Here is a 27,987-nt window from a genome sequence, read left to right on the forward strand (position 1 = left end):
AAATAAATGGCAGGTCAAGTCGGGATTTTTATATGAATAGAAGTGAGAATTGACTATATATATATATATATATATATATGAAGTTGAAAAACTTTGTGAGGTTTAAATTTGCGGTTATGACGTGCTCGCAAAAATGAGTGATTTTACAGCATTTACTTTTCATCAATGAAAGCATATAAGTACACTAATAAGATTTAATATAATCTTTTCAATATAATTTCACTATTTCTTGATATCAAAAATGTGCAACAGCATTTTCATCTGTATAAACAGTACTTCACTAAAAAGGGAACTCCTTATTTCTTTTAACTTTAAAAAACTTTTTCCAAAAAAATCTTATAACCAAGTTGCTCTGATATGTATTTTGACTTATTGCGACAAATGCAAAACTGATGACTCAATAGGAATCCCACAACTTTAGCTTCCAAATAAATTACGTATGTAGGACAAAAATTGTGCCCAATATTGAATAGTCTTTTATTTGAGCCATGGAATCTTTTACGAGTTTTAATCTTCTCTTTACTTCATGGCATTTTGAAAAAATTGTCTTCAATTGGTCACAAGCGCCCCTACCAGAGGGACACATGTGAACAAACCTGAAGCACATATCCACACAAATAAAAATTGCAGGCCATGCATCATATTTCAATGAAAAGCTTTTTAATATGAAAAATATACGAATTACAATGAAGATTTTAACCTAACTGTGTCAGTTTAAAATGTACAGTAATTGAGTCCTGAAGAAGATTTTTTTTTTCATAAATATATAAAACTCTGCTCATTGTGAAATTTTAAAGTTTTGTAGCTTGTTCACTCACTGGATAGACAAGAAAAATACTTATTACTACACAGTACAAAGAATTTTATTGTGTAAAGATTATTCTTATTGCTTATTACTTTTAAGCTTCATACAGAGAATGATAATATATTTTAAAATGGTTTCAAACTAAAGTTTTTAATTAAAAGAAAATATTTTGTGCAAGGTAACAAAAAAAATTAAACTCTTGCAATATTTTTTTTCTTCTTTGTTTAATGTTCTTAAATCAATTGTGATCATCATAAAATTAAACAAAAAAAAATGTGATTCAATGTTTACTTTTATAGCATTCATAAGTCTACCACTGAATAGTTTCGGAGGAAATACAGTGGGCTATCTGTTTAACGACGCTCTATTTAACAACTTTCTCTATTTAAAGACCACTTTTCATGGTTCGGAATGCTCCACTGTAGTTTTAGAAGCATTCTATTTAAGGACGTAACCAACTTAAGGACGATTTTTTGTGATCTCTTGAAAGTCGTTAAATAGAGAGCCAACTGTATTTATTTATAAACAACTTTCATGACAAAAACTAGTTTATTTGGCAGGGGAGGGGGGAGGGGTGCAAAGTGGTTTTTTATACCATTAAATAAGTAAATTTCAAAATTATTTGATTTACTTTAAAGCCACAATTTGTTGCCACTAAAAAAAACAAACATTTTTTTTTTTTTTCACAGGATGTAGCAAAAACATTTTTATGCAGCAGTGGAACCACTGTAAATGATGCGTCCGTACTTGAATACAGATGTAGACATGGGCGGATTTATGGGGGGTCAGAGGGGGGCAATGCCCCCCCCCCCGTTTTGGGAGGACTTTATATAGTAACAACACATCTTCCAAAAATTTAAAAAAAAAATCATTATTTTTTCGTTTTTGAATAGTTTAGAAGAGCATGGGTGGATTTAAAGGGGGGGGGGGAAAGGGGACAATGCTCCCCAGTTTTGGGAGGAGTTTATATAGTAACAACTTATCTTACAAAATCTTATAACAAAAAAAAAAATCAAGATTTTTTCTTTTTTGAATAGGAAATTAAAGTTTATTTTTTCTTTTAAACTTAAAATAGCCGTTTCTTACAAAGTTTGAACAATACTGTACAAGTGTATAATCTACTACTCAATTTCAGAGGCTGGAAAAATTATTGATAGAATCTAAAATCCCTGAAAAGATTGGCGCAGTATAGCCTACAAGGGCTCTTGAACCAAAAACCTAATCTAACCAAACAAACCTTGAAAATAATTAGACAAGTCTTTGAAACTCCTAAGCAAAAAGTGTGCTTCAATTCTATTTCTTATCAAGTGTATAAATTAAGAATTGTTCAAATGGGTAGTATGTTACTCTCTTGATACCTATTCTCTAAATCTGTGCACCATTTCTTTTAAAGTATTAACTTGCATCGCAAAGCACTTTTAAAGTGTAAAACTTTTTTTTAAAAAAATTATTTCCAATTTACCCTTATAAGACTTCAAAATGCAGAATTCTATATCCATTTTAGATAATTTCCTCCGGGGGAGTAACTCCCAATCCTCTAAAACTGCAGATATTCTATATCCCACTTAAAAGGGAGCATTGCGTCACTCTCTTAATACCAGCCCCCTCTCTTTTAAGGTCAATTTAAAAAGGACAGCATGATTACACACAGTAATGAAAACAACACATAAAAAAGTAAAGAATGGCCTTACGCATCACAGAAAACAGATAAAAACATGGGAGGGGGGAAGGGCAATTAAAAATATTGCTCCTAAAAAAAAAAAAAATCCTGCCCCCCCAGGAACTCAGTCCTAAATCCGCCTATGGATGTAGATTGAAATGAATAACACAAAACTTATTATACATTTCCCAGAGCAAATAAGATCTAATTTCTTCAAGCCCACATTCAGTGACACTAGTCATAAGTTTGAGAACAATAAACATAAATTAAAAATGCCAAAATAACTTGTAATTCATAAGAATTCAAAATAATATTTACATGTTTGGCAGCATAATTGAAGGATGCTACTGTATTTTCCAAAACATTTTCGACCCTAAAATAAAATGAAATTATCAGTGGGAAAAAAAGAAAGCCTTGTGAAAAATAAGCATTGAAAAAATATCAACTTTTCAATTTTATATAAGGGGTTCTCTTTTAAACATTTATTGTAAAAAGTTTTACAAATAAGTGAAGGCTGACACAAAAGGTAAGAGAATTACACAGCATCTCATGATATTTAACAGAAGCAAAATGAACATTGTAAAAAAATCTTTCTTGAAAATTTCACTTGGAAGGTAAAAAGTAGACTTTCTCAAACCAATTTATAACTGAATAAATTGATGGGGAGAAACATACTTTTTCAATTAATGAAAATAAAAATGAATTATTTCAAGTGTAGTAAATCAAAATACATGCTATTAAAATGTGGATAAGGCATCTAAATTGCTAGTTAGAAGTTATACAAAGATGCATTTAGTACTATTTAGTACTTGAAGTAATTGAACTTTGTCTACACACTTGACAGGCACATTTGAAACACGAAATTTGAATAATAAATAGATCAATTAATTGAAGAAAAATTTATTTTTGAAAAGCTTAACACATTACTTGCTTTATAAAACAACTTACTATAGCTTTAATATAGCTTTTTATCCATCCCTTCTGTACTATGTACAAAGAGTCATGATGTCTGTGAAAACATATAATAATAAAGATCTGTTGTATAGTATTGGATAAAACTGCTACCACCCACTAGTAGGGGGTAGGAACCAGGTTAACTACCTCTGGTTTAAAATATGAATATGGAACACACACTACGGAATATTAGAAAACTTATAAACAAAAAAAATATCAAGAGAATGAAATAATTTGCATACTTGTCATTCCTACGTGCATTTCCAGCCCCCCTATGTCCAACATCAAGCGCTTTCTTTTCAGGTTTCTTCCAATGCTTGGCATAGGTAACACTGAGATCACACACAAATTCTTTCATTGGACGGACTATTAAATATTCGACTAGAAATAAAATATACATGATTACACAAATACTTATAAAACTTCATAAATGTGATTGCATCATTTAAAACCCTGTACTTCAGAAGAAGTCTTTTTACAAATTTTATCACCAAGTAAGCTATCTTTTTTTTCATTTATTTTTTTAATGTATAATCTCCTCATGTTCAATTTTAACATAAAACAAACATGAGCATAATTAATTTGAAAAACTACTATTAAAAATGCAAGTTCAGAAATTCAACTTCAAGATACTCATAAAACAAATGAGCTATGCTTTTGCAAATTCTAAAACAGCAATTGTCACAATAAAAGAATAAGTCTTATTGAGAAATGAGTAAAATATTTTAGACCCAGTGTCAATTTTATAAAACAAAAACTGATTATTTTTGAACGTCTCAAAGCCTCTTCAAAGTTTCATAAAAATATTCTATCAATGATACACTAAAAAAATTACATACAGACAGCATAAATAGTCACTTATTTCTACATTTGACATGTTCTTAACAGTAATGTTTGTACAAATGATCTTTTGCTTATTTTGCAGTTTCTTTATAGAAAATTAAAATAGTTTATTTGCCATATTCTTTAAAATATTCACCAACTACACATTTTGAAAATCCATTTGATTTAAGAATGGATTTTGGTAGGTTCAGTTAATAAATGTTTTTTATTTTACTGGCTTTTTCAGCCTGGAAAAGTTTTCAACTTTTTGAACTAACTACGAAATGTATATCAACTTTGAGATAAAACACCCAATACCTTTTAATGAACTGAACCAAAATGGAACAGAATTTTGAATTAAAAAAAAAAATATTTCTAGCTTTCTATTGTGAAACAAACTTACTTAAGATAGTAAGAATATTTGAATACTTTAAATAGTAGTAAATATAGGATCAATATAACTTACAAAAATTGCTGTGTTGTTCATTTTTTTTTTTTTTTTTTTGGCTTTTTAATTTTTCATAAGACTACGTTTTTCTAAAATCAAAACTTTTTGAGAAAACAATTGGTATATTTGGTATAGTTCAAAAATTAAACTTTTAAAAAAAAATTTACACTGTGTTTGCTTTTAGGTTAGCATGCCTGCTATAAAAAGTGATGCATTTGATGCTATTTATACAAATTTTAACTGATCAGAGATGAAAAGTAGTTTATTATATATGAAAATTGTTGAAGCTTAAGGGTCTATGTGTCTAAAAAATGTTTGAAGGTATACAAAGCCTACATGGGGGGCCTTATGGGAACACCCCTGATTATAAACACTTTTATATGATGAAATTAGAGGACATACATTTCCTTTCTCCTTACAAAAGGTTAACAAAAACAGTTTTAAAACAAGAATTAAGTTAAAAACTGCCTTTAAGAAAAATAATTCATACTATATTGGATAGTGAGGGGGGGGGCATTACATCCACTGAGAAAGCATTTTGATGGACATTTTGCAGTTTGATAATATCATTTATATTCCCTCTATTTTTGGCAAAGCAAGAAAATAATTACTGGGATGTAATTTACTTACCTGTCAGCTGACCAATAGGCTGTTGCCTTTTACCAGAGATTGGCATATTACATGTGCCCGAAGTGTCTCGTAAGTTGCTCGGTAAAATGTAACAAAAACCTATATGTTCAGGGACATCTGATTCATGGACATAAAAATCAACCATGTATGCCTACAAAAAAAATAATATATTTTGAAATTTTAATTTCAAGAAAAACTTCTTTAAGATAACAATATGAATACTTTTTATAAATAAAAATGGGGAACATTTTTAAAACTTGAATAAAGAATTAATATTGTTAGAACAAAGCAAAATTTTGGATCCAAAGCGAGAAAAGAAGATTCAGCTCAAAGGTCAGAATTTTCTTCTTTTTTTTATTACTATTATTAAATAGCATTAACAGAATCAAAAATCAATAAATTAACTACAAAGCATTTACAAAAAGAGCAGTGAGTGAGGCTTAGTGTTTACCAGTAAATTGGTTTAGAGTTAACCAGCAATGCTAATGATTAGTATAAGCAGCTGCTTGAACAAAAATGTCGAGTTAGAAACTAGCAGCGTAATATATTAGTTACATAAAAAAGAATCAGAATTTCTTATTAAACAATGGCTTTTCACAGCTTCACAGTAAAATTCATTTTGAGATATAGTACCAATACAGAAATACGTTACAAATATTTTGCAAGTGTAAAAAAGTTCCCAATTGACATGCAAAACAAAAATACAAATTATGTCAAAACACTCATGAGACCAAAAAATCTGACATTTATGGAAATATATTAATCTACTTACAATGAAACTTATATGAACAATCTTTCACAGGAACTGTTAGGTTGAAGATGTTAACATACTATTAAAATACAAAATTTTGTTTTTCACTTTCATGGAACACTAACATAGCAGCTCCTCCCAGCAGTCCAACCCTAGATACAAATTCTTGTGATTGGTACTTTTCACTCTTCAATCAGAAAGATTCAACACCAAAAAATAGTCCTGCTTTAATGAAATATTAAGCTAAGGAAATGTGAAGAATTAACAGTTGAAGAGCTGCTCCGATTAATTGATGAGTGGCTTTGCAGAAGGTCATTTTGGTTGTTGGGCAAAGTTCAGGACGATGGCTGCAATTTGTCTTCATTTTTCAGAATGAGGTGCATCAGGACTCTAAGTCCCAGTACACCACTTGTGATAACACGTCCTGTGAATGACAAATAAATTTGATTGCATTAAACCATTCATTTTTCGTTAAATTTCAGAAGCCCTTCTGAAAGAAAAGAACTAATTCCTACAATAGCTGGGCTGGTATATATATCAAACTAAAAATAATCTTTTATATAATTAGTACATTTTACACGGTATACAAATCAGAAGTACAAGCTTAAATCCCATAGATAAAAATGAATAAAATATGCACACAGAAAACGCTCAGGTCTGATATTCAGCTAGTAGAGCTTGAGACGGTATATATATTACATAAATTACAACAAACTTTTTTTTTCTTTTTTGACGTTTCACAACAACTGCTAAACTCTAGCATCACATATAGAAACACCAAAATGGAATTTCATTAGTATAACACTGAAAACTCGTCAACTACAATGATGTTTTTAAAAAAATTGCATAATGAAACATGACTTAGATTAATCCAAGGAATCCAACTACAAAGAAAAACCAAGAGTAATCTCTAATTGGTATGAGATAATGTAACAATAAAATGGCTTACGACCAAAGATATTCCTTCAATCAACATAATATAAGTTGCATGCGAATTTTTAAAATTATTTAAAAAAATAGACATCAGAGAAGTTATTAATTTGACTAAGCCTAAAGCAAAAGGTTTTATTTTGCAGTGACGAAAATTTTTTTTTTGTAATTTACAACTCAGTTTTAATATAATTTCGATGTTCATATCATACTTAGTTAAAACTAATTAATGAATTGAAGAAACAAGAAATACATAGGGAAATTATGTAGGATTGCAAAATACGAAAAGCAAATTTAAAAATTCATTTTTATTAGCCTAACAATATATTGTCACCTTAGAGCAACAGTAAGATACCTAATCCCAGAAATAACACTAAGATATCTCACTGTTGCTCTGAGGCGACGATATACAACAATAGCCACCAAATATAATCAAAACAAAAAAAATTTTAAAACCATATAATATTGTTTAAAAAAGAGGGAGAATACATTTACATATCCAATTAGAAAACATTTACTAGAAGCCACTTCAGTAATTTTAATAGTACAAGCATTGTAAGCAAACACAGAGGAAACATCAAACTGCAACACCGAAATATTATTTCTTAGGAAAGAAATCCATTGGCTTAAGAATTGTTGTACACTTTTGAATAACGAAGCACAAGTTACATAAAAAACCAGTTAAAATACAGCATATGCAGAGAAATTAAGCTTTTTGAAGGCCAAAAGCTTCAGAAATAAGGTACTAATAATTTTTTTAGGCATTAAAAGTTAATACAAAAAGTCATACTCTATGAATGTCAAATTGCATTTATTTATTTTTTGCATAACTAATTGCAATGAGCTGCTTACTTCTTTAAAAAAAATGAACTCTCCCTCCTCCTCTCCCCCACCAGAACTCAGAAGTAGTATTGAAGGAAATTAAAAAAAAACTAAATGTCCAACTCTTTTACAGTTATTACTCTCTATTACACTAGCATTAGTGATAAAAAGTTAATATAACAGTTTATTGAAAAGGAATATGTGCTCTCAACATCAAAATAACTGCTTCTCAGCAAAAAGAAAAAAAAAGAAGAAGAATTGAAAGGCTTGCTGCACAAAAGGGAGGTAGCTCCAATTTCGATGTCTTCAAAAAGTCTGTACTAGAGCTTAAAACACGGATTTTTTTCTCTTTTCATATGTTTTTCTAAGAATCCCTTTATGTGTCACTAGCTGTGTTGCCCGGCTTTGCCCGGTCCACCTTTTAAATAAAAATTGTGTCAAGTGACCTATATTCAACAATCAGGCTTAAATAAATAAATTTTAAAAAACGTCATGCAAAATTTTCCTCCCAAACAATGATGACAGATATTAAAGTGCTTTTAAGAAATTAAATCGAGAATGATGGATTTAAAAAGTATAACCATGGAAACACAAAATAATATAGGTTTAAGGAATTAAAATGCAAAAAAAACTGGTTAACAATTTGAATGGAAATGAGATCTTTTGAACTTGATTTAAAAAGGCTTGTCACTTTTTTTCTTTTGAGATTAAAGCTCAATTTTACAACCATAGGTCGAGGTGGATCTAGAGTAAAAAATGTCCTTTTTTCTAATTGTGTCAAAAAGAAAACAGTGGGACAATTCCTCCACTTTTTATTGATAAATTTAATGAAGAGAGTAGTGCCTAAATTTCAGCTAAGCCTAAAAAATTCGAGCTAAAAACGTGAATAATTCCCACCGAAATTAAGGTACAGCATTGAAACAAATTGCATAGAATGAGGAAAATTCTACCCTTTTCAACGATATGTAATATTATTATGTGCAAGTAATTTTTCACACCCATATTCGGGAATTTATGTCATTGGATTTTTTTTTTTTTTTTTTGAACTTGTCGCAAACCTTTCCAGTGCTGAAAGAATGATACTGTGAAAATTTCAGCAAAATCGACCGAGTAGTTCTCGAGTTTTGTGCGTTCAAACAAACAGACGCTTTTTGGAGAAATCATTTTATACTATGTAGAAGTTAAAATGTTTAAAAAACAAATAGATGTTATTTAGTATTTTAACCTTTAACTCGGACCATTTTGAAAAGTGAAATTTGGAGCTTCCCTTTTTTGCAGCAAGCCTTTCAATTTGTAATTATTACAGAAAAAACTTTGCTCCGCCAATAGTACCAAGTGATTTATGAACTATATCTTCAATTTCAGGCTTTACTAATTTCATTTCAGTTGAAGAACTTGGGCTGCATGTCTGCTGCTTTTCAAAGTGATCAAAATTATTGGTTTTTTTTAAAATGGAAGCTCTAAAATATCATAACAAAAATCCCAATGCAACAAAAACATTAACAGCCCTTTTTGAATCCACTGAATACCATAGAAAGCAGTTTTGAAAAATAAAAACTATTTAATAAGCTCTTTCTCTGCATTTTATCTATTATTTATTTACTTTTTAATTTTAAAAAGCAAAAAAAAATTGAAATTCATCTATATATCATGAGTCTTTTTTGGTTGGTCCCTTGTGCTTACATATCAGCGAGAGATTTTTGAATACATAAAATATGTAATGCATATCTGTCAGCCATGTGAGAAAAAAAATTCAGATTTTTTTTTTTTTTTTTTTGATAATTCAGAACGCAGAAGATATAAACAAAAGAGAAATGTCTATTTCTGAGAAACAAAAACAAAAAAAAGGAAGAAAATTCGACTTTTTGACAGCTTGAATTCAAATTATGCTTTCTGCAATCACGTTGTGTTTGTGTGTGTAGGCATGTATGTGTAGACGTGTGTGTGAGTGGGTAGGGGTGCGTGCGAGCATGTGTGTGTACACATGTGTGAGCAGGACATGAACGCCACCGCCCAGTAGCTAACTGGAGGAATGGGGGGGGGGGGTAAAATCAAAAGACACCAAAAACGGTCAAGTGAGAATAATGAGCAATTTGTGATTGCTCAAAAGAAAGAAAAGAACGGGATAATAAACACAATTAGAAAAAAACTACATATGCTTATCTTCTAAAAATTACAGTAATAAAGGCATGCTTCAAGTCAAAACAGTTACTTCTTAAAAATTCAGAATACAGAAAATGAGAAAAAATGGTAAATGTTCATTTCTGAGGAACAAAAACAAAAAGGGTTAATAAATACAATTAGGAAAAAACAAGTTGTGATTATATTCTAAATGTTACAGTAGATAAAGATATTACATTTTAAGTTAAAACGATTTGTTCACTAATTAATAATCCAATAAAGAAAATGCTTGAGAAATAACTTATATTAATGAATTTAAAGACTTTTTTTTTTTGCTTTAGGGAAAAAAGATGTTGCTAAATTGTCTAACATAAGAATTAATTTCTTCATGATCTTAATGAAACTTAATATTTTTAAAAGGTTTCATACACAGAAGCACATAACTTTTTTCTCTTATTAATCACATTGTAGATCCATTTGTTGGCAATAGTATATAATACAGCTGGAGCTGTACCACACTTTGTAAAAGTTTGTCAGTAAAATTATCTAACATCTAAAATTTACGAAAAAAGAAAAAAAATTAAGTTGGCAGATATGCATCATGTAGGAGAAAAATATTTCAATAAACATAGCTGAGTACCTAAAAATTGCAGCACAACACGTAGATAAAACATAATTAAAAAGCAGAAAAATATGAATGACACACATATTAAAAGCAAAATTTACATGAAACACTGACATAATACCAAGTTAGCAAACTTATCAGCAGTGATAAGTGCGGGTTTTAGCAAAGTACAAAACACAGTAAACAAACAAGAAATTCAGAATGATCACGAAAATACTAACTATTGTGTCTGGTTCCATCATCTGTGCTTGAAATATAACATAATCTGTGGGGTCATATACAACTCCAAATTGACTTTGTTGATGAAACTGCCACCCAGTTTCATTCATCACCTGAAAATAAATAATGATTAAAAGATTTCATCTGCATCAAAACAGCCGAATTCAAACAATATTTTTTTTTTCAAATAATAATAATTTGAACGTTTCTTTTATCCAGGACTTTTTTATACATGCAGTGGATCCTCAATAACTCAACACCCCAAGGGGACACGAAAACATGTCGACTTAAGTGATGTCAGCTTACTGATAATTGGATTCGACTGGACTAGAATAATAAAATTAACTACAGTCAACTCCCGATTATCCGCGGAATTGGGTGGCACAAGTGCTGCATATAATAAAAATCACAGATAAACCACAAAAAGACTAAAGAGGGAGACAAATAAGGTAAAAATTGTCCTCCCTCAAAAACTTAGCAGTATTGATGCATAATACTGTCTTCAAACAGTGAAACTATATACAGTACAGTAAAAATGTTTTGTATTTTTGCACAACAGATTTTAACATCACTATATAGAACAAGAGTACAAATGATGAAGAAAGCACAAAAAATGAAAAAATAAATAAAACAAAAACAATCAAGTTTAAATTTGTAATTTTTTGACGAAAAACAGCCATTGGTATTTGCTTTCTGCTTTGAAAATACACGTACCTGATTGTTGGTTGACTCACGGATAATCGGATGTTTACTGTAATAATTTTTTAATGAACAAGAATAGCAGCTGGATGTCAACTGAGAGGTTCCTGCAAATGTGTGTCAAGTTAGAGAGGTTTCTTCTCACTAAAATTAGCATTGGAAAACCATTCGAAAACTTTTTTCAAGTTATCAGGGTTGTAGAGTTATCTGTGTGTAGAATAACCGGAGTTTCACTGCATTTCATATGAAATTATACATATCTGTAGTTTTACAGACTTTCACTCTCTGTTCCTTAGAACCAGAATAGTTGCCCTTCTGGTGATGAAATGAGGAAAATTTAAAAATTGAACCTTTATGGTTGGTCGAATTTAAGATAATAATGTATCGTGTCTTTACAACTTGAAATCACTTTCTTTAATTGAAGGTTATTATACTTACAGCAACTTCAACAATAGGCCATCCTCGCCCAATAAACTCAGTCAAAGTACTGTCTTCCTCAGGTGAAATCTAAAAAAAAAGCATGCAACAGCTCAGTTCATTCACATAGTCTCATACAGTAAGCACTCAAGACTGTTATCTTTAGACCCACAAAGATATTAAATTACCAAATGTGAATGCGGCAGAATCTTACGGAGAAAAAAGTGTAACAAATTCTTCATTTAGTTTTAAGTAATCAATCATTAAAGAACCAATTTTAAATGCACACAGTATTTTTTATATGAGGCAATGAGAAGCAAAAGGATGCAAGTGGACATTTTCAAGTTTTGGTAAAACGCGTTTAAAGATAAGACCCTAGGTAGACTTTCACTGAAAAGTTTCCCTAAATACTGCTGTATAACAGCAGCTACCAGGGCTACTAGTACCATCTCTTGCCCCAAGACAGATGAGAGGTTCACCTACCATGTGTACTGGTTGTCTCCAAATTTGTAATTTTACCACTTACATCCCTTTGCTTCTCACTGCCTCACATTATTATTATATTTTTTTTTTTTTTTGCAAGATAATTATCTACTTGTAGGTTTTTTTAACTATATGAGAATTATATAAGTCTGCATTCATTATTTTATAAGTTATAAAAGAGCTCATGATACATCTTTGAGAAAATCTTGCACTACAGGTGGGATAAATATAGTTCTGAATTGGAAACATAATTTGCAAACCACAAGTAAATTAGAAAACTGACAGTTATGATAAATACAAGATGGTAAAATAAAAATTAAAAAAAAAAAAAAAAACATGATCAGTGTTGCAATGTGTGTTGCCTTGGCTACTTGAAAACATTTTGAACGCAAGTGGCTCAATAAATGCAACGTATCTGCAACATTTAAAGTTTTTAAATTCATGACTTTCCATGATTTTCGAAGAAAAGAATTCTGCTTGACAGGACGCTATGTTTCCAGAAAAAAAAGGAGCTGATGTGTGCCTCACATGACTCCCTCTTACTCCAATTCAATGTCATTTCCACACTATTGTTAATTTTAATGTGATTCAATAGTTTACTCTCTAAATGTCACCAACAGTGGTCAAATTGAAACTAGATTTTTTTTTTTAAATCGCCAAATTTGTCGCCAAGTTGGCGAAAAAACTTGGCAATTAAAAGACTGGCGATATTTTGCCAAGTGTCCATCAAATTGTAACACCACTTGCGTTTACATCGGAATTAACAATGATTTAACCCCAAAAAGGGGCAAAAGACCCCCTTAGAAACATCTGAATGCAACCAAAAGGGGAGGTGCACAACTAGACCTGGGTAGGTAGGTACAAGTTGTAGTACCTTTGGTAGGAGTCTATGTACCAAATTTCAACTTTCTAGGACATACCATTCTTGAGTTATACACACATACAGATGTCCCGAGAAAACTCGTTGTAACTAACTCGGGAATCCTCAAAATGGATATTTCGCGTGTCTACACGTTCTTAGGCACTTATCCAAGTGTTGTCGAGTCGAAAAAAAACTCAACATTCATTTGGGGCTGAGCAAAATGGAAATTAAGGTCGATTTTTGAGTGAAAATTTTTTTGTGAATACAATATTTCCTTTTTTGTAAAAGGAAATAAAAAGAAAAGCAAACTTTTGCACAAGAAATGTTTAAATTAGTGCAATGTAAAATAATAATAATAAACCCATCTTTGGACATATGTTTCAGTAAAGTTAAATTCAAACAGCATGTAAGTCACTATCACAACTATAGATACAACATGATGCGATTTTTGTATTCTATTGCTATGCTGAACATCCTCAACAAACTTTCTAGTCCAATTAATTTTCTTAAATACTCATTAATAATGTAAGATAAACAGAGATGAAAACTTATGATAATTTTTATGAGTGATACTGGATTAATTGACTTGGATGCAAATGGATTGAAATTTTGCAGAAGATGTTAAAAAACAACCTGAATGCTAGTCTTCAATTGCACAATATAAAATAATATAAAGGTTACATATAATGGTTAGCACAAAAATATTAATATCCATGCAGTAAAACTCAGAATAAACCTCTTTGCTGAACTCAAGCTTAACAGCGTAAAAAAGTTAAAACGAGTACCTTTTACCTCTAATTGGTCAAATTTGGAACATACATAACATTGGAGAACATATGTACTAAAACCTAAAATCCATGACTAATTGTCAGTTTTCATAATTTTTAAGCATTTTTTGCTGAAAATCATCATTTTCTATGACTCATTTCAAACATGGTCAAAATTCAAATTCCCATGGTTTTGATCACGTGCATGATTATATTGTAAATACTACATAACAGAATATAAAAAAAAAAAGAAGGGAGTCCAGATTAAAAGACACTGACTTTATCTACTTCCACAAAAAAAAAAGGATATACTTACATCTGCTTCTTTTCTAGTGATGTCTATAGTGGTGACATGGTAGGAGATGGGCTTCTCGCGATATCTTCGCTTCCATATGGCAACAGAGCTGTTAAACATCTTTAATTGTACTACTGTTTCGGAGGTCAACCATCCGGAAGATATACTTTCAGTATCATCTAAAGAAGGTTTCAAATTTCAAAGTTAGAAAAGAAGCTTGGATATTGGTTGAAATTAAAAAAAAAAGGAAATCAAACAAATCGTCAAGATAATACAGCATACAGCTATCTCAAGGCTACAATGCAGTAGCTCCATCAGTGCGAAAATGCTCAATACACAACAAAAAGCAGTGAGATAACACCACCAAGTCATGCGGACACCTGTTTACCAAATGGGTCAGACCAGTGGTAAATTGTGCTTCATATAGGTTGTTTAACCTTCTTTACTAATAATAAAGTTGAAAGTCTCTGTCTGTCTGGATATCTGGATGTCTGTGACTTGCACAGTGCCTAGACCGTTTGGCCGATTTTCAAGAAATTTAGTACAAAGTTAGTCTTGCACCTTGAAGCGATTTTTCGAAAATTCGATTTTGTTCTTTTTCTATTCCAATTTTAAGAACGCTTTCCCGAGCAAATTATAAGATGGACGAGTAAATTACCAAGTTAGCAAAACGTGGAACTGTAACATAGGCAAGCCAATTGGAGAGAAATTCACCATACATTAGTTGTAAATATACAGACAAACCAAAAGATCTTTTAATTCTCTACTACGGGCAAAGCCGTGCAGATATCACTTGTAATTAATAAATTGATTACTGTTTATTTAATTGTAACTATTTAAGACATTTTTAAGAGTTTATTATGCAGGATATATTTACATAAAAAGTTGGATGCATGAAAACATCCGTGTTTGTGTTGATGTATCGATACCATCAATGTTTTATATTTTTGATCATTAATATTTTAAAACGCAGTGTTTTCTTTAATCAATAACACACCACTAGTTTCTCTCGTACTTATTGCTCAAAATTATTAAAACCACACTGATTATTATGCTGCAGGATAAAATTTGTATTCTTCAATCTGCTTCTAAATAAGCACATAACTTCTGAGAACAAAAAGGATAAGATGAACATTTAATACAGGAGTGCCCACCCAAGGGGGGTGCAATTTTGATATATATCCGATATTTTCAATAAGTACAAATTAAAGTCTTCAAAATAATGCATCCTCAAATCACTCTTTACTTTCTAATATTATAATTACAATATGTAGACTTAAAATTAAGGATTCTTTCATTATTTATATCTAACATTTCACTTTATATTTCTATCAATTTTAATGGAGTTAATTTAACATTAGTTGTTTGACTCATTTTTTTTTCTGTTAGCTACTTTTACATAGTTATATGATTCGGAAATAAAAATATATATATTGGTTGGTGCACAGGCATAGGAGATTTTCTTTTTCTCTGACCAATGTTATTACTTAATTAGGAACTTTTAATATGTTTTAAAATGTGTGTATGCATTACTTATAATTTTATGAATGTAAAATAAAAAAGGAATATTATATTAGTTTGTTATATTAATGATGTAAAAATATATCATAAAAATATAGTACATAACTTTTTTGGTTATTTTTAATAATATATAAACAATATTACTACGATTAATATAATTTTTACATTGAAAATACCGTAGTTTAAAAAATAAATATCAAAAATATCATATTTTCAAAACAAATATCAGAGACGTATCGTGATATATATCATGATATATATATATATCGGCAAAGCCTGTGAGGGTTTTTTTTTTTTGGGGGGGGGGGACTCTTGATTATTTGAGTACTTTTTTAGTTCACTAATATACATACCATGATATCCAAAGATATTTAATTCTGATTTCCCATCAGTGCACTCATATGGCCGGAGAACACGTGGGCGAAGGTGACTTTCCCAATGACGCACCACATTCTCTTGCTTGCCATCATTTTCAACTATGACGCACGTCAGATATCTGTACTGTACAATTTGGTCGACAGCAGCTCTAATAACACCTCCCCAGATGTTGCTAAAAACACAATAGGAAAATTCACATTTGGCTCAGTGGAAATAATTCATTATGAACAATATCAAGATCATGAAATAAAAACAAAGTTTATCCCTAAAGAGCTTAAAACTAAACGATATGCTTTGACATAAAGAGAAAGGGTTTTTGACAGGGTTCGTAATTTTTTTTTTTAAATCAAAAAAGTCAGATTTTTTTAAAATTTAAATCAGTTTTTTTTAAATGTTCAAAAATTCGTAGATATTAATTACTTTGCATGTATAAACATAATATATTTCATACAATAGATGAATCCACTCAGCTTACTTTTAAAATTAAGATAAGTTCTCTAACTATTCAATAAATGTTTAATATTTATAAATACGTTATAATGCTTAGATAAGATGTGATTTTGTTTTATGCTTTTCTTATAGATAAGGGTTGGATCATGATGTAACTTTTAGTATAAAATATGTTGAACAATTACTTTTATCAACTATATTAGTCATGGTGTATGAGTAAAAAAGCCAATATTTTTTTTGTTCTAAACTGTAATTTTGAGGTAAAAGCAATATTGAAAGAGCGAAAATCTGTTAACCGCACAAAAAGAGGGATCTACGTAGTTTTGCCTGTCGAAGTTAAGATAGTATAATTCAGTGTAGTTAAATGTAGAGCAATGCATTCTAAAAATGGAAATTTAATTTATAAAAATAAAATCAACTGATTTTTAGTCAATGATTTTGTTAAAAAAATCACTTGATTCAAATCAGTTGATTTAAATTGATGATTTTTTTAAAAAAAATCACTTGATTTAAATCTTGATTTTAATCAAGCTGATTTAAATCAACAAACCCTGCTTTTTTATTGGGGTAGTTTTAATCACTTAGAGCAAAATAAACAACATTGCCTACAGTCAGCCCCGCTTAAAGTAATATCAATGGTTCTGACATGTTTTATACAATTAAGCGGGGTATTTGATTGCACGGGGAATGCAAGCATTTTTCAAGTATTTTGCTGATATTAAATTCATTATTACTACGATAAATGGTAAGTGATTTTTTTTTTTTTTTGTTACTTAAATATACACCTGAATTTCACCAAAATGAAAATACTTAATCAGAGTTCGTACTCAGTTTCAGAAATAAAATGAAGGAGTTTTGAAGGAGTAAAATGGGATTTTGAAGGAGTACTAATGGAGTGTCATTAAATGATGCCACACTTTTTTTTTTCAATATATTTGACCATCAGCACTCTTTATCACAAAGTGTCACACTTCACCCCAAACTTCTTCTCTTGTCACGTCATATTTTTTAAACATATTGTTACAATAACTGTGTGATGTCACTTTTTGTCACCCTCTCTCTTCCCCTTGTCACAATTTCATGAGTCCGTCTCCTCCTCAAAGCATGACATCACTTGTGGATGACCCTTTTTACAATATCATAACTGCAATTAACTAAACAATTGTTTTTTTTTTTTAGCGCAATCACTTAATGTAGTACATTTACTTATGTAGTTTTAAATATTTAAATAATAATTAGACAACTTGACTTTTGCTGCTGAGAGTGTGGTGGAGGAAAAAACAATAATCATAAAACTTGAAAAAATAGCCAAGCACCATTTAAGCATTTTTTACTTCACTTATGAAATGTCATAGTCTTCTAATAAAAATTTCTGCTTCAACATTTATGAACTAACCATGATCAATTTGTAAATCGAAAAAAATAAATGCACGAAATTACTACATTAAAATCACCTTAGTGACGATGTTAGTTGTCAATCGAAGTATTTTAAGTTTCTGTTATAGAGGAAGATTATGTAGTCTTGAACTAAAAAAGAAGGAGTTTTGAAGGAGTTAAAACCAAAATGAAGGAGTTTGAAGGGCCCTTCAAAATTTTTTTAGAAATGAAGGAGTATTGGAGGAGTTTTGAAGGAACGTACGAACCCTGTTAATATTTTGTGCAAATAGTAAAAAAATTTCATGTAGGGGGACATGGGGCAAAGTGAAATAGCGGGACAAAGTAAAATGGGGTAATATTTACTCTGATTTTAGCTCCACCTATCTGGTATTATTTTAACTATGTAGTACCATACATAGTCTATTCTAGTCAGGAAAAAAATATCGCGAAGATTAAAGCATTTGGTAACGCAGACAATTTTAAAAAATTGGTACTCATATTGTAATATTTTGTTGTAAGTCAAAAATCATTTTTGTTACTATAAAATGATAAAGTTCTTAATGTTTGAAATATTAACTGAGACCTCCTAATATTCAATGCAGGAAAAATTTAGTTAATATTGAGCTTATTTGTATTTTAAATAAATTGAGCAATTAGTCAAGAACATACAGGGTAATATGTATATAAGAGTTTCAAAGAAATTCTGGAAGGAAGTCTGTGGTGGACCTGTGTCCAGGAGACCGCATAGTACCTACAGCGTTGAAATTTTGTACAAAATTACTTCGAGCCCAGGGGGTGTGCACCTGGGGATTAATTTTTTTAAATTTGAATTAATTTTTTAGTAATTAAATTTTTAACATGTAAATTGCCTATTACAGGATTGCCACTCAATTTTGGAAAAAAAATTCTTTGTGTTTTCCCTGTATGAAAATATAACATTACAAACGAGCGAGCACTGATTATTTGGAAAAGAACATTAATATCTTGATAATTTCACCACAGGGTAAAAAAACGAAACACAAATTTCTAAATAAATAAGGGAAAATATATACGAATTCATAATAACTGAAATAATAGCATGGTGGTTGAATATATTCAACTTTTTATTCAAAAATAAAACTTCTCTTAGCCATGGACCTAAAAGTGTATAAGTGACCCAGAACAATGATTATTGACGACTAATTTCATACTCTAAAATATCATGAAATTCAAGATTCTATTTTTATGATAAATATTTTAATATTTACTTTAAAAAAAAACTGAAGCAAAATTACCATTTTTTATTTTACTTTATTTCTGAACTTTATTAATATTCTCATTATAATTATTACTATTTATTTAATTTTGGTAGTTTATATACTTGGGAATTGATTTTTGTAATTTTAATTTAAGAAGGAAAAAAAATTCCCTGTATTTTCCAGGTTTTTGAGGAAATTTTCGAAATTCACTGGATTTTACCTGTTTTTTTGTTGATTTTTGAATTCCCTGTGTTTTCCCTGTTTCTTCAGGTTTCCCTGTGGCGTGGCAACCCTGTATTAATGCCTATTAAAGGGGTGAAGACTTGCTCATATAAATATTATATATCCTTGGAAAGGGTAGAATTTTCCGCCTTCTATGCAGTTTGTTTCATTGCTCTAACTTAAATATGGCGGGAGTTATTTGGGTTTTTAGCTCGAAATATTTTAGGCTTGGCTAAAATTTAGGCACTACTTTCTTCACTAAATCTATCAGTAAAAAGTGAAGGAATTGCCCCAGTTTTCTTTTAGGCACCACACAAAAGAGCAGCTTTTTTTCCTTCAGATATATCGACCTATGGATCGACATATGGTCGAAAAACTGGGCTTCTATCTCCAAAGGAAAAAAGGTTACAAGTCGTTAAATATTAAATTCGAATAATCTCATATCCATTAAAATTATTGATTTTTATTTGACGTTGCCATAGTTGCATCTTTTCGATTCGCTTTCCTCTTCACAAACTTTAAGAGTTTTGATTTTAACTGAAAATCTTAGGCTGAACTCAAGCAGAGCTAAAGAGCAAAATATATTACTTGAGACCACGAATATGAAAGCGACTTTTCAAACGTACAAAACTGCAGTTTTGCAATGCTCAGGAGCCCCTTAGCCCTTACGGCTCTGCACGTTGGTACTAGTTATTTTGAAACCCGGGGAAGGGGTTCTTTTTGTTCCAAAGGGAGCAATGCATTTTTAATCTGTTTCTTTCTAATTGATGATATAAATCTTTGTGAATCAAATAAGATTGCAAAGCAATCTTCGGGGCTTGGTTAGCGTTAGCAAGCAGGGGTAGAGCCTCCTAGTTTTACAAAAAAAAAAAAAAATTAAATTCATCATTTTATTATTACTGCTTACTCTATCGTAATTGCCACATCCCAAATATGAGGTAAGACAAGTTGGAAGCACAAAGCTAAGAAATGATTTCAGGACAAATAGGAGAAACAATAACCGGACTGGCATCCAATTGATCAACTTTGAAAATGTAGGTAATAAAAGTAAAGGGGACAACAAAGGTACAAAAACTGAAAAAATTGCGAAATCCACCAAACATTTACTGCAGAAAGATAATCCAAATGATAGTAGTAACGTAACCGTTCTCTTATTGTATGAATATATGTTTTCAATTTATTTTAATTCATTAGAAAAGGCAAGGGCGCCCATATGCAAAAAATTGTAAGGGCTCAGATATTTTCCCCACTGTTTAGCAGGCTATTTTCTCCATGGAAACTGATTTCAGTGCAGATTCGAGTTATTAAAATTTGATTTTTTTAATAACTTATTCATTAACAGCTGAAGAAGAAATATTTTTACATTTTTGCAAAGAAAAAAATACTAAAAGCAAGGAAGTTCTAAATTCTAAGGGGGGCATGAGCCCCCCATTTGCCCACCCCATATGGGCGCCCTTGAGAAAAAGGTGAAATTACTAAATGATTAAATTATATTATTAAATTATTATTGCACTTTTATATTTTACATTAAATTTTTAATAAGATCAAATAAGTTTTGCTTTAGCAAAAAATGCATAAGACACATAGTATAGGATCAAGATGACTGCATGAGTGTTCAAACTGTCTATAACAACATTATTTTTAGGTCCCCATAGTATTGTTGCAGACAGGTTTCACTGTTCTCTATGAGAGGCTGCGCACTGAAATTATAAGGGTGTTTTATTGGGCCATAATCCCCTATTTTGTGATGCTTCCATTTTAGAGAGGTGCTCTGTAACATTTGATGGTGAGCCATCGCTCTTGGGAAAGATGTGCACCCCTAAAATACAGACACCTCAAAATGTTAACATGTTACAATCAAATCTAAATTTTAATAATTTTATAAATCAAAGGTATACTCAATTTTCTCTTCAACAAATTCTAAACATTCAGTGGCGGCGATTTGGGGGAGGGGGGGGGGGCAATCACCTTCTCACTTTTTATGGTTCATTTATTTTATTTTCTAATTTAGAAACCAAAACTAGAAATTATAAGAAAAGCAGAAATGTCAAAATTTTCAGATCATAATTATTTATTTTACTTTCTATATCTGTTTACGAAACATTACGAAACATTTAAATTAGTAGTAAATCCTGTACTACTAATTTATTGCATTTCTACAACAAGGTTACCTCAGCTTTAGATAACAAAAAATGTGTGGATGTTGTTTATATTGATTTTCAAAAAGCTTTTGACAAGGTACCGCATGTTGCTCTTCTCAGCAAGTTAGCTGACATTGGAATAGGAGGAAAAACTTTACTTTGGGTTAGAAATTGGCTTACTGGTAGGAAGCAAAGAGTAGTTGTGAGAGGAAATCATTCTAATTGGAGTGATGTTTTAAGTGGGGTTCCTCAGGGATCAGTTTTAGGGCCTCTTTTATTTATTATATTTATGAATGACATCAATGAAAATATTTCTGGAAGCATGAATTGTTTTGCTGACGATGTAAAAGTTATGGGGATTGTCGAAAATGAAGAACAAGTGAAACAGCTGCAAGAGGATTTAGATCATATTACTAAGTGGGCAGATAAATGGGGTATGGCAGTTAATGTAGGGAAATGTCAAGTGCTACACTTAGGTCATGGAAATAAGCGTATGAGATATCGTTTACAGGGTTCAGTCATAAATCAGGCAGAAAATGTTATGGATCTGGGTGTCTTTATAAATCAGGACTTCAAGTTTAGTCAACAGTGCAGTATTGCTAGTAACAAAGCCAACAAAATGCTTGGGTTCATCAATAGATCTATTTCAAACAAATCTAAGAAAGTTCTTCTGCCTTTATATAGGAGTTTAGTAAGACCTCATTTGGAGTATGCTGTTCAGTTTTGGTCGCCTTATCTGAAGAAAGATATTTTTGTATTGGAAAGGGTTCAAAGAAGGGTAACTAAATTAGTAAGGGGACTCTCAGATTTAGATTATGATACCAGACTTAATAGGCTTAACATGTATAGCCTGGAGCAAAGGAGAGTCAGAGGGGACATGATTCAGTTATTTAAATTTATCAAAATGAAAGATGTAAATGGATTAAATTTTTGCGGGGAAAGCAGGACAAGGGATCATTGTTTTAAGCTATTTAAATCTCAGGCTAACTTGGAAATCAGGAAAAACTACTACTTTAGCAGGGTCGTGGGCACTTGGAATAGCTTACCGGAAGAGGCGGTAATGAGCAAGGGAGTGGATAGCTTTAAGAGGGCCATTGATCTTCATTGGGGACTAATTAATTGACTAGGACCAGCCTAGCTGGGCCCAGAGCCTGTTGCTGGTCGTCACATTTGTATTTGTATTTGTATTTGTATTAGCACACGCAGTAACTTTCAGTTTATGTATTCATTGTTTAGATATTAATGAATCAATTGTGTTTTACTTAAACAAGCCATAACTTGCTCAATGAAATTTTTACCAAGTGTTTGTGACATCTCAAAATACTTTGGGGTAAATAATGTAAGGCTAATTCATGTCCTAAGTGTTTCTTTGGGGAAAGTTACAGTGCACAATTCATCAAATCCTTAAGAAAAAATTTTGTTAAGCTGTTTCATTTACATCAATTACCACTCATACGCTCTCAAAACCAGCCTTAGCAAAAAATTTCTTTCATTCATTGTTTTGGCTGCCGCTAAAAATCCTATGGCTTTTAGTTGGCCCTTTTTTTTTTGCTCACTTCACTTTTCAGTCCCAAACGCCGCTTATGTAAGCAATCATAATACACTGCAAATGATTACCTTTTGAGCTTGAAAAATTAAACACCACGATAAGACAAATTCCAGTAAAAATTCATACCTTTTCATTTTAGACTTTTAGTGATCACAAATCATTTTGCTTTAAAGATAATAATAGTACACTGTTCTTCCCCCCCCCCTCCAGAAATGTTTTGTACCCTAAAACAGAAGGTTTTTTTCTTTTTAGTTTGTAACTATTAAACGAGTGAAAATTTGATGACATACAGAAAAATCAATTCTAGTTCTCATTAGCTGCAAAGCATATTTGAAATTTAGACCCTTAATTAGGACTTCCAGCTGTCTTTCCCAATTCATTTCAAGGCCAAGGCCCCTTGTCAGTTTGGTAGACTTTCCCTCCTCCAGGAGCATGCATGGAAATTTTGGGGCCCCGTCACAAGACTTTTTGATCCCACTCCCCCATGTTGTTTGCTTCTATTTTTAAAAAAAAATTGGGCCCCTTCAGGCTCGGCCCCGGTCAACAGGTATTCCTTCTCCCCCCTGCCCTCCACCCCCTTAAACTCTTATAAAACTTAACACTGCACCGATTTCGAGCCGGGGACTCCCCAAGGGTTGGGCCCCTATTTTTCTGATTAGGCTAGTATCTGGTTACCAGGATGTACCAAATTCAGCTCCTTGATACATCCTGAGTAAAAAAGGCAAAAATCATGATTCTCGCGTTTTGGTAGCATATTTTTCAAGACAAATTTTTGTGACTGATATGTTCCATGTCTTGCCATTTATTTAATACCAAATTCCGTATTTTGGAGGATTGCTTGTTTTTATCTTACTTCTACTGCATACTGTTAATATCTTAAGCATGAGAAAAAAATAACACTTACTCTACTATATTCATTTTCTGCACTACTTGTGATTTAAAAAAAAAATATTTGCTTTTGAGAAATATTTCATTACATTTATTTTTAACTTAAAACAGGTACGTCTTACAAAAAGTTATAATCATTTTGTAAGACTGTGCAATCAACTTCTGAAAAATGCAAATAAAGTGCTTTAAATAATTTCAACTGTTCGAGAGTCTGAAAAGTATTCAAGTTTTTGAAATTCCTTGAAAAGTTCAATTTTGTCTCTTATCAAGAAAATAAACTCTAAATCGTCCAAATGGCCAGAATACTCTTTTTTTGTTCTTATTTTCTGAATTTATACACAATTTCTTTTAAACCGTTTTATACAATTTTTATACTGTAGGGCATTTGATGAAGGGGGAGGGGGAGTGATCAAAAACTAACTACATTAAAAGCCAATATGAACAATAAACGATGTGCTTTGCTTTTCTCCTCATTTGATTTTCCTCTCTGTCGAATTAATGTCAGCGATTTGTCGAGCAAGCAATTGTTATTTTGATTGATCTTGATTTGTAAAAGAATGCATAAATTTTAAAAGACTTTTTTTGCCTATTTTTCTTTATATTTTTGCAGTCTAAATTACCTTATATGAGACATCAAAATACAGATTTTTATATACATTTTTCAAAAAAATTTTACAGGGTAAACCCCCAAACCCCCTGAAATTATGGATGTCCTACATCTGACTCTCTTGTTATCCTTACACCAGTGGCGGCGCGAGAGCAAAAGTAAACGTCGGCGATGCAGTTTTGCGAGGCCCTTTTAATCATAAAATATTGTGAGACAAATAATTGAATTCATAGAATTAGTTTTTGTACTAACTATTGGCACTTAGGGTTCCCAATTCACTTAATTGCTGGGACAAAAACATTTCGTGATTAGTAGCACAGTCAAAAAGAAGTTTTTTCGTGGTGGGGGGAGGAGCCGGCACTTTGACTGTGGAAAAAATTACTTGATAGAAAGGGGGGTCTGGGGGCTCTCCCCCGGAAAGATTTTGAAATTTGTAGTTTAAAAACGCCATTTTGGGCTTTCTTTGCTGATGTTAAGGTAAAAAAGGTACAGGGGGTCTCGGTGGAAATTTCTAGAAATTGAAGCCTTAAAAATGCAATTATAGGCCATATTTATTGACTTTATGGTCAGAGACTGTCCCAGATCGATTCTTTAAAAAAAAAAAAAAAAGTCAAAACCAATTTCCTGCAAATTCTCGAAATTGAAGTTTCAAAAACGGAATTTTAGACAAACTTTGAAGATTTTACCGGAAGGAAGGGAGATCCCTCGAAAATTTTTGAAAATTATGGTTTTAAAAACTTAGGAATATTTTATATTCAGGAGCCATTCCACTTGAACTTTCTGTTAATGAAGTTTAGAAAGCCTAATTGCTTATGATATAAAAGAAAGGCGATATGGGGACCCTTGCCCGAATATTTTCTGAAATTCAATCCTTAAAAATGCGATCGTATTGCCATATTTTGTAATATTACGCTCGGTAATTTTTGAAATTCAAGCTAAAAAAACGCAATTTTAAGCGATTTTCAACGTTGTTGAGCATTTGGGAGCTTTAAGCTGGAAATATCGCGAAGTTTAAGATCTGGAAACAAAATTTCAGTTGCTCCATAATGCTTTCGGTGTGTGTGTGTGTGTGTGTGTGTGTGTGGAGGGGGAAGAGTTCGGAGGAGCAGCATTTTGGATATTTTTATACTTTTAGATGAACTTAGGAAACAAAAGAAAAAAGAAAAGAACTGAAAAGAAGAGAAAAAAGAAAGGGGGGGGGATAGAGTTAGCTGATCAATTAGCTGTTGCCAATGAATATTTTTAATCCAGGCCCCGACAGAATTGGGCCAAACATTTGCTAAGGCTGACTCTATGCAGTCTCTCCTGCACGCACTATTTTGATTACTTTTGCGTCTGTTATATTTAATGAGAGCTTCAATCGAAAACATGGAAATATCTTAAAACTTCTGAGAATTTTGCGAGGCCCTATCTGCGCGAGGCCGTCGGCAGTTGCCGACGTCGCCGACGCCTAGCGCCGCCACTGCCTTACACTACAAGGTGAATTTAAAAAAAATAAGAAATTTTCATACAAATAAGAACAGTCCAACAGTGGAAATCATTAAAAATCAAGACAAAAAACATCTTCTATGTTAAATATTTTTATGCGTATTTGTGTGTCTATATGTATAGTGTGTGTGTGTGTTAGGGCAATGTGTGAATCCGGGCCCCTCCCGAAAAAAATTTCTGGATACGGCCTTGCTGTTCTGCCATGCAACATCTAAGTATAACTGTCAAAAATAACATAAAACAATTACTTCGGTGAATGGTTATTTCGTAGCCTGCGAGAAAATACTTAACATTATGAGCGGAACAAAGAATTTAATCATGAAAATGTGATCGAGTTCCAGAAACACAACAATACGATACAAATACAATACAAATTGACGACCAACAACAGGCTCCAAAACATGAATGAAGAAAATTTCCCTTCAGCTTGGAACACGAATTCAGGTCATTTTACTTTTTTATATCAAAATTATTTCTAAACTTACCTGTCGGTAGAAAGCTTTGACAGCATAACTGCTTTTGACACTTTCCATTCTCCTAATTCGGGAGTATTTCCAGAAATAAAGACGTGTTCTCCCGAATTTGTTTCCGCACGAACCTGCACCACAACATCGTTGTACACACTTTCAACAGTTCTCATTTTGCTAGAAGGCAGACGATATTTTCAACAAAAGTCTAATATATACAAAATATTTAAAATAAAGGAATTTAGGACAGATTCCACAACATAGTTCCTACAATTGGTGAGGGTTGCATCACCATTCGAATTAATAGGAAGGCCCTTTAAACCAACAACGATTTTCACAGACAGTCGCAGCCAGCGGATGAAAATAACACTCACCAAAATGCCAGAATCTCGACTTCAATAACCTGCCGGTATTTCATGCGCATGCGCCACATTTCTTATTCGATTGAAACTAGCGACAGTTTTCGTTTCTCTCTGATCGGAGTTTTTCAATCATTTTGCAGAAAAGCGTGAACAAATATGAAAGAAGGTGTTTTCTTTTATTGAAGCGGGTTATGCCATAGACTAATAATAAGAGTAGACCGAGCTTTCTCATTCTTGCGGATAAAGAAAATTGGTTCATAGATGTATCATGTGACTAGTGGAAGGGCTTGGCGAAGACTTTGGCAGCATGGTTGCTAGATGGCAGCATTAGCTATAGTTTGGCACTCGACATGTATTTTAAGACAATGTATTTTCATTAAAAAAAACTTCCAGGTGCAGAGATTGAACTGTTTTTCTTTTAGTTATGCATTATTTTGACATTAGTAATAGTTTTTGATCAGTTTTCGGTAACTTTTATTTCATTTGGAGCTGTCAGCGTTGGCGTGAACGAAATAGCGTAAACGTTTTGCGTTAACGCAAAAATGTACTAATCGGTATCTTAAATTGAAACTGTAGGTAAAAATCTTACCGTTTGCTGATTCTTCTTGGTCGCTTGCATCTTTTATTGCTTAGAGAGTTATTGAAATTCACTAAAGAAAATGCACAATGCTATCTAAACGAAAAACTCACTATATTAACAAAATATTTACAACTTAGAATAACAAATTTACAAATCGGACTCCATAAAAGATCATTCTTCCGTGTTCCATCAATTCTATTTATTTTATTTCGCGCTGGCGTTGATCGTCTGCTACGATTAACGCCCGCTGTTGCTAGGATATCCACCAGTCACATGGTTTGGTTTATGAGCAGCAAAAGGGTTGCCATAGCTCGGTCTACTCTTATTATTAGTCTATGGAGGTGTGAGCTTTGAAAAAGGTGTTCCTTGTAACACCGAAACACGTGTCTGCAATCATTTGCAAGTTTTG

General features: G+C 31.7%; 1 protein-coding gene across 1 annotated transcript in view; it reads right to left on the bottom strand.

Annotated features, from left to right (window-relative positions):
• The window catches only part of LOC129222835 (glycerophosphocholine phosphodiesterase GPCPD1-like), a 70,421-nt gene extending 43,417 nt beyond the window's left edge, over positions 1-27,004 (bottom strand). Inside the window, exons 1-8 of the mRNA XM_054857386.1 lie at positions 26,655-27,004; positions 16,185-16,381; positions 14,332-14,489; positions 11,925-11,993; positions 10,790-10,900; positions 5,320-5,470; positions 3,662-3,800; positions 2,784-2,838 (exon numbers count right to left, since the gene is read on the bottom strand). Coding sequence (XP_054713361.1) covers positions 2,784-2,838; positions 3,662-3,800; positions 5,320-5,470; positions 10,790-10,900; positions 11,925-11,993; positions 14,332-14,489; positions 16,185-16,381; positions 26,655-26,809 — 1,035 coding nt within the window. The 5' untranslated portion in view covers positions 26,810-27,004. The remainder of the gene's footprint in view (positions 1-2,783; positions 2,839-3,661; positions 3,801-5,319; positions 5,471-10,789; positions 10,901-11,924; positions 11,994-14,331; positions 14,490-16,184; positions 16,382-26,654) is intronic.
• Between the last annotated feature and the right edge of the window lie 983 nt (positions 27,005-27,987).

The sequence above is a fragment of the Uloborus diversus genome, chromosome 5 (genome assembly GCF_026930045.1).
Source record: "Uloborus diversus isolate 005 chromosome 5, Udiv.v.3.1, whole genome shotgun sequence".
In the NCBI taxonomy this organism is placed as follows: Eukaryota; Metazoa; Arthropoda; class Arachnida; order Araneae; family Uloboridae; genus Uloborus; species Uloborus diversus.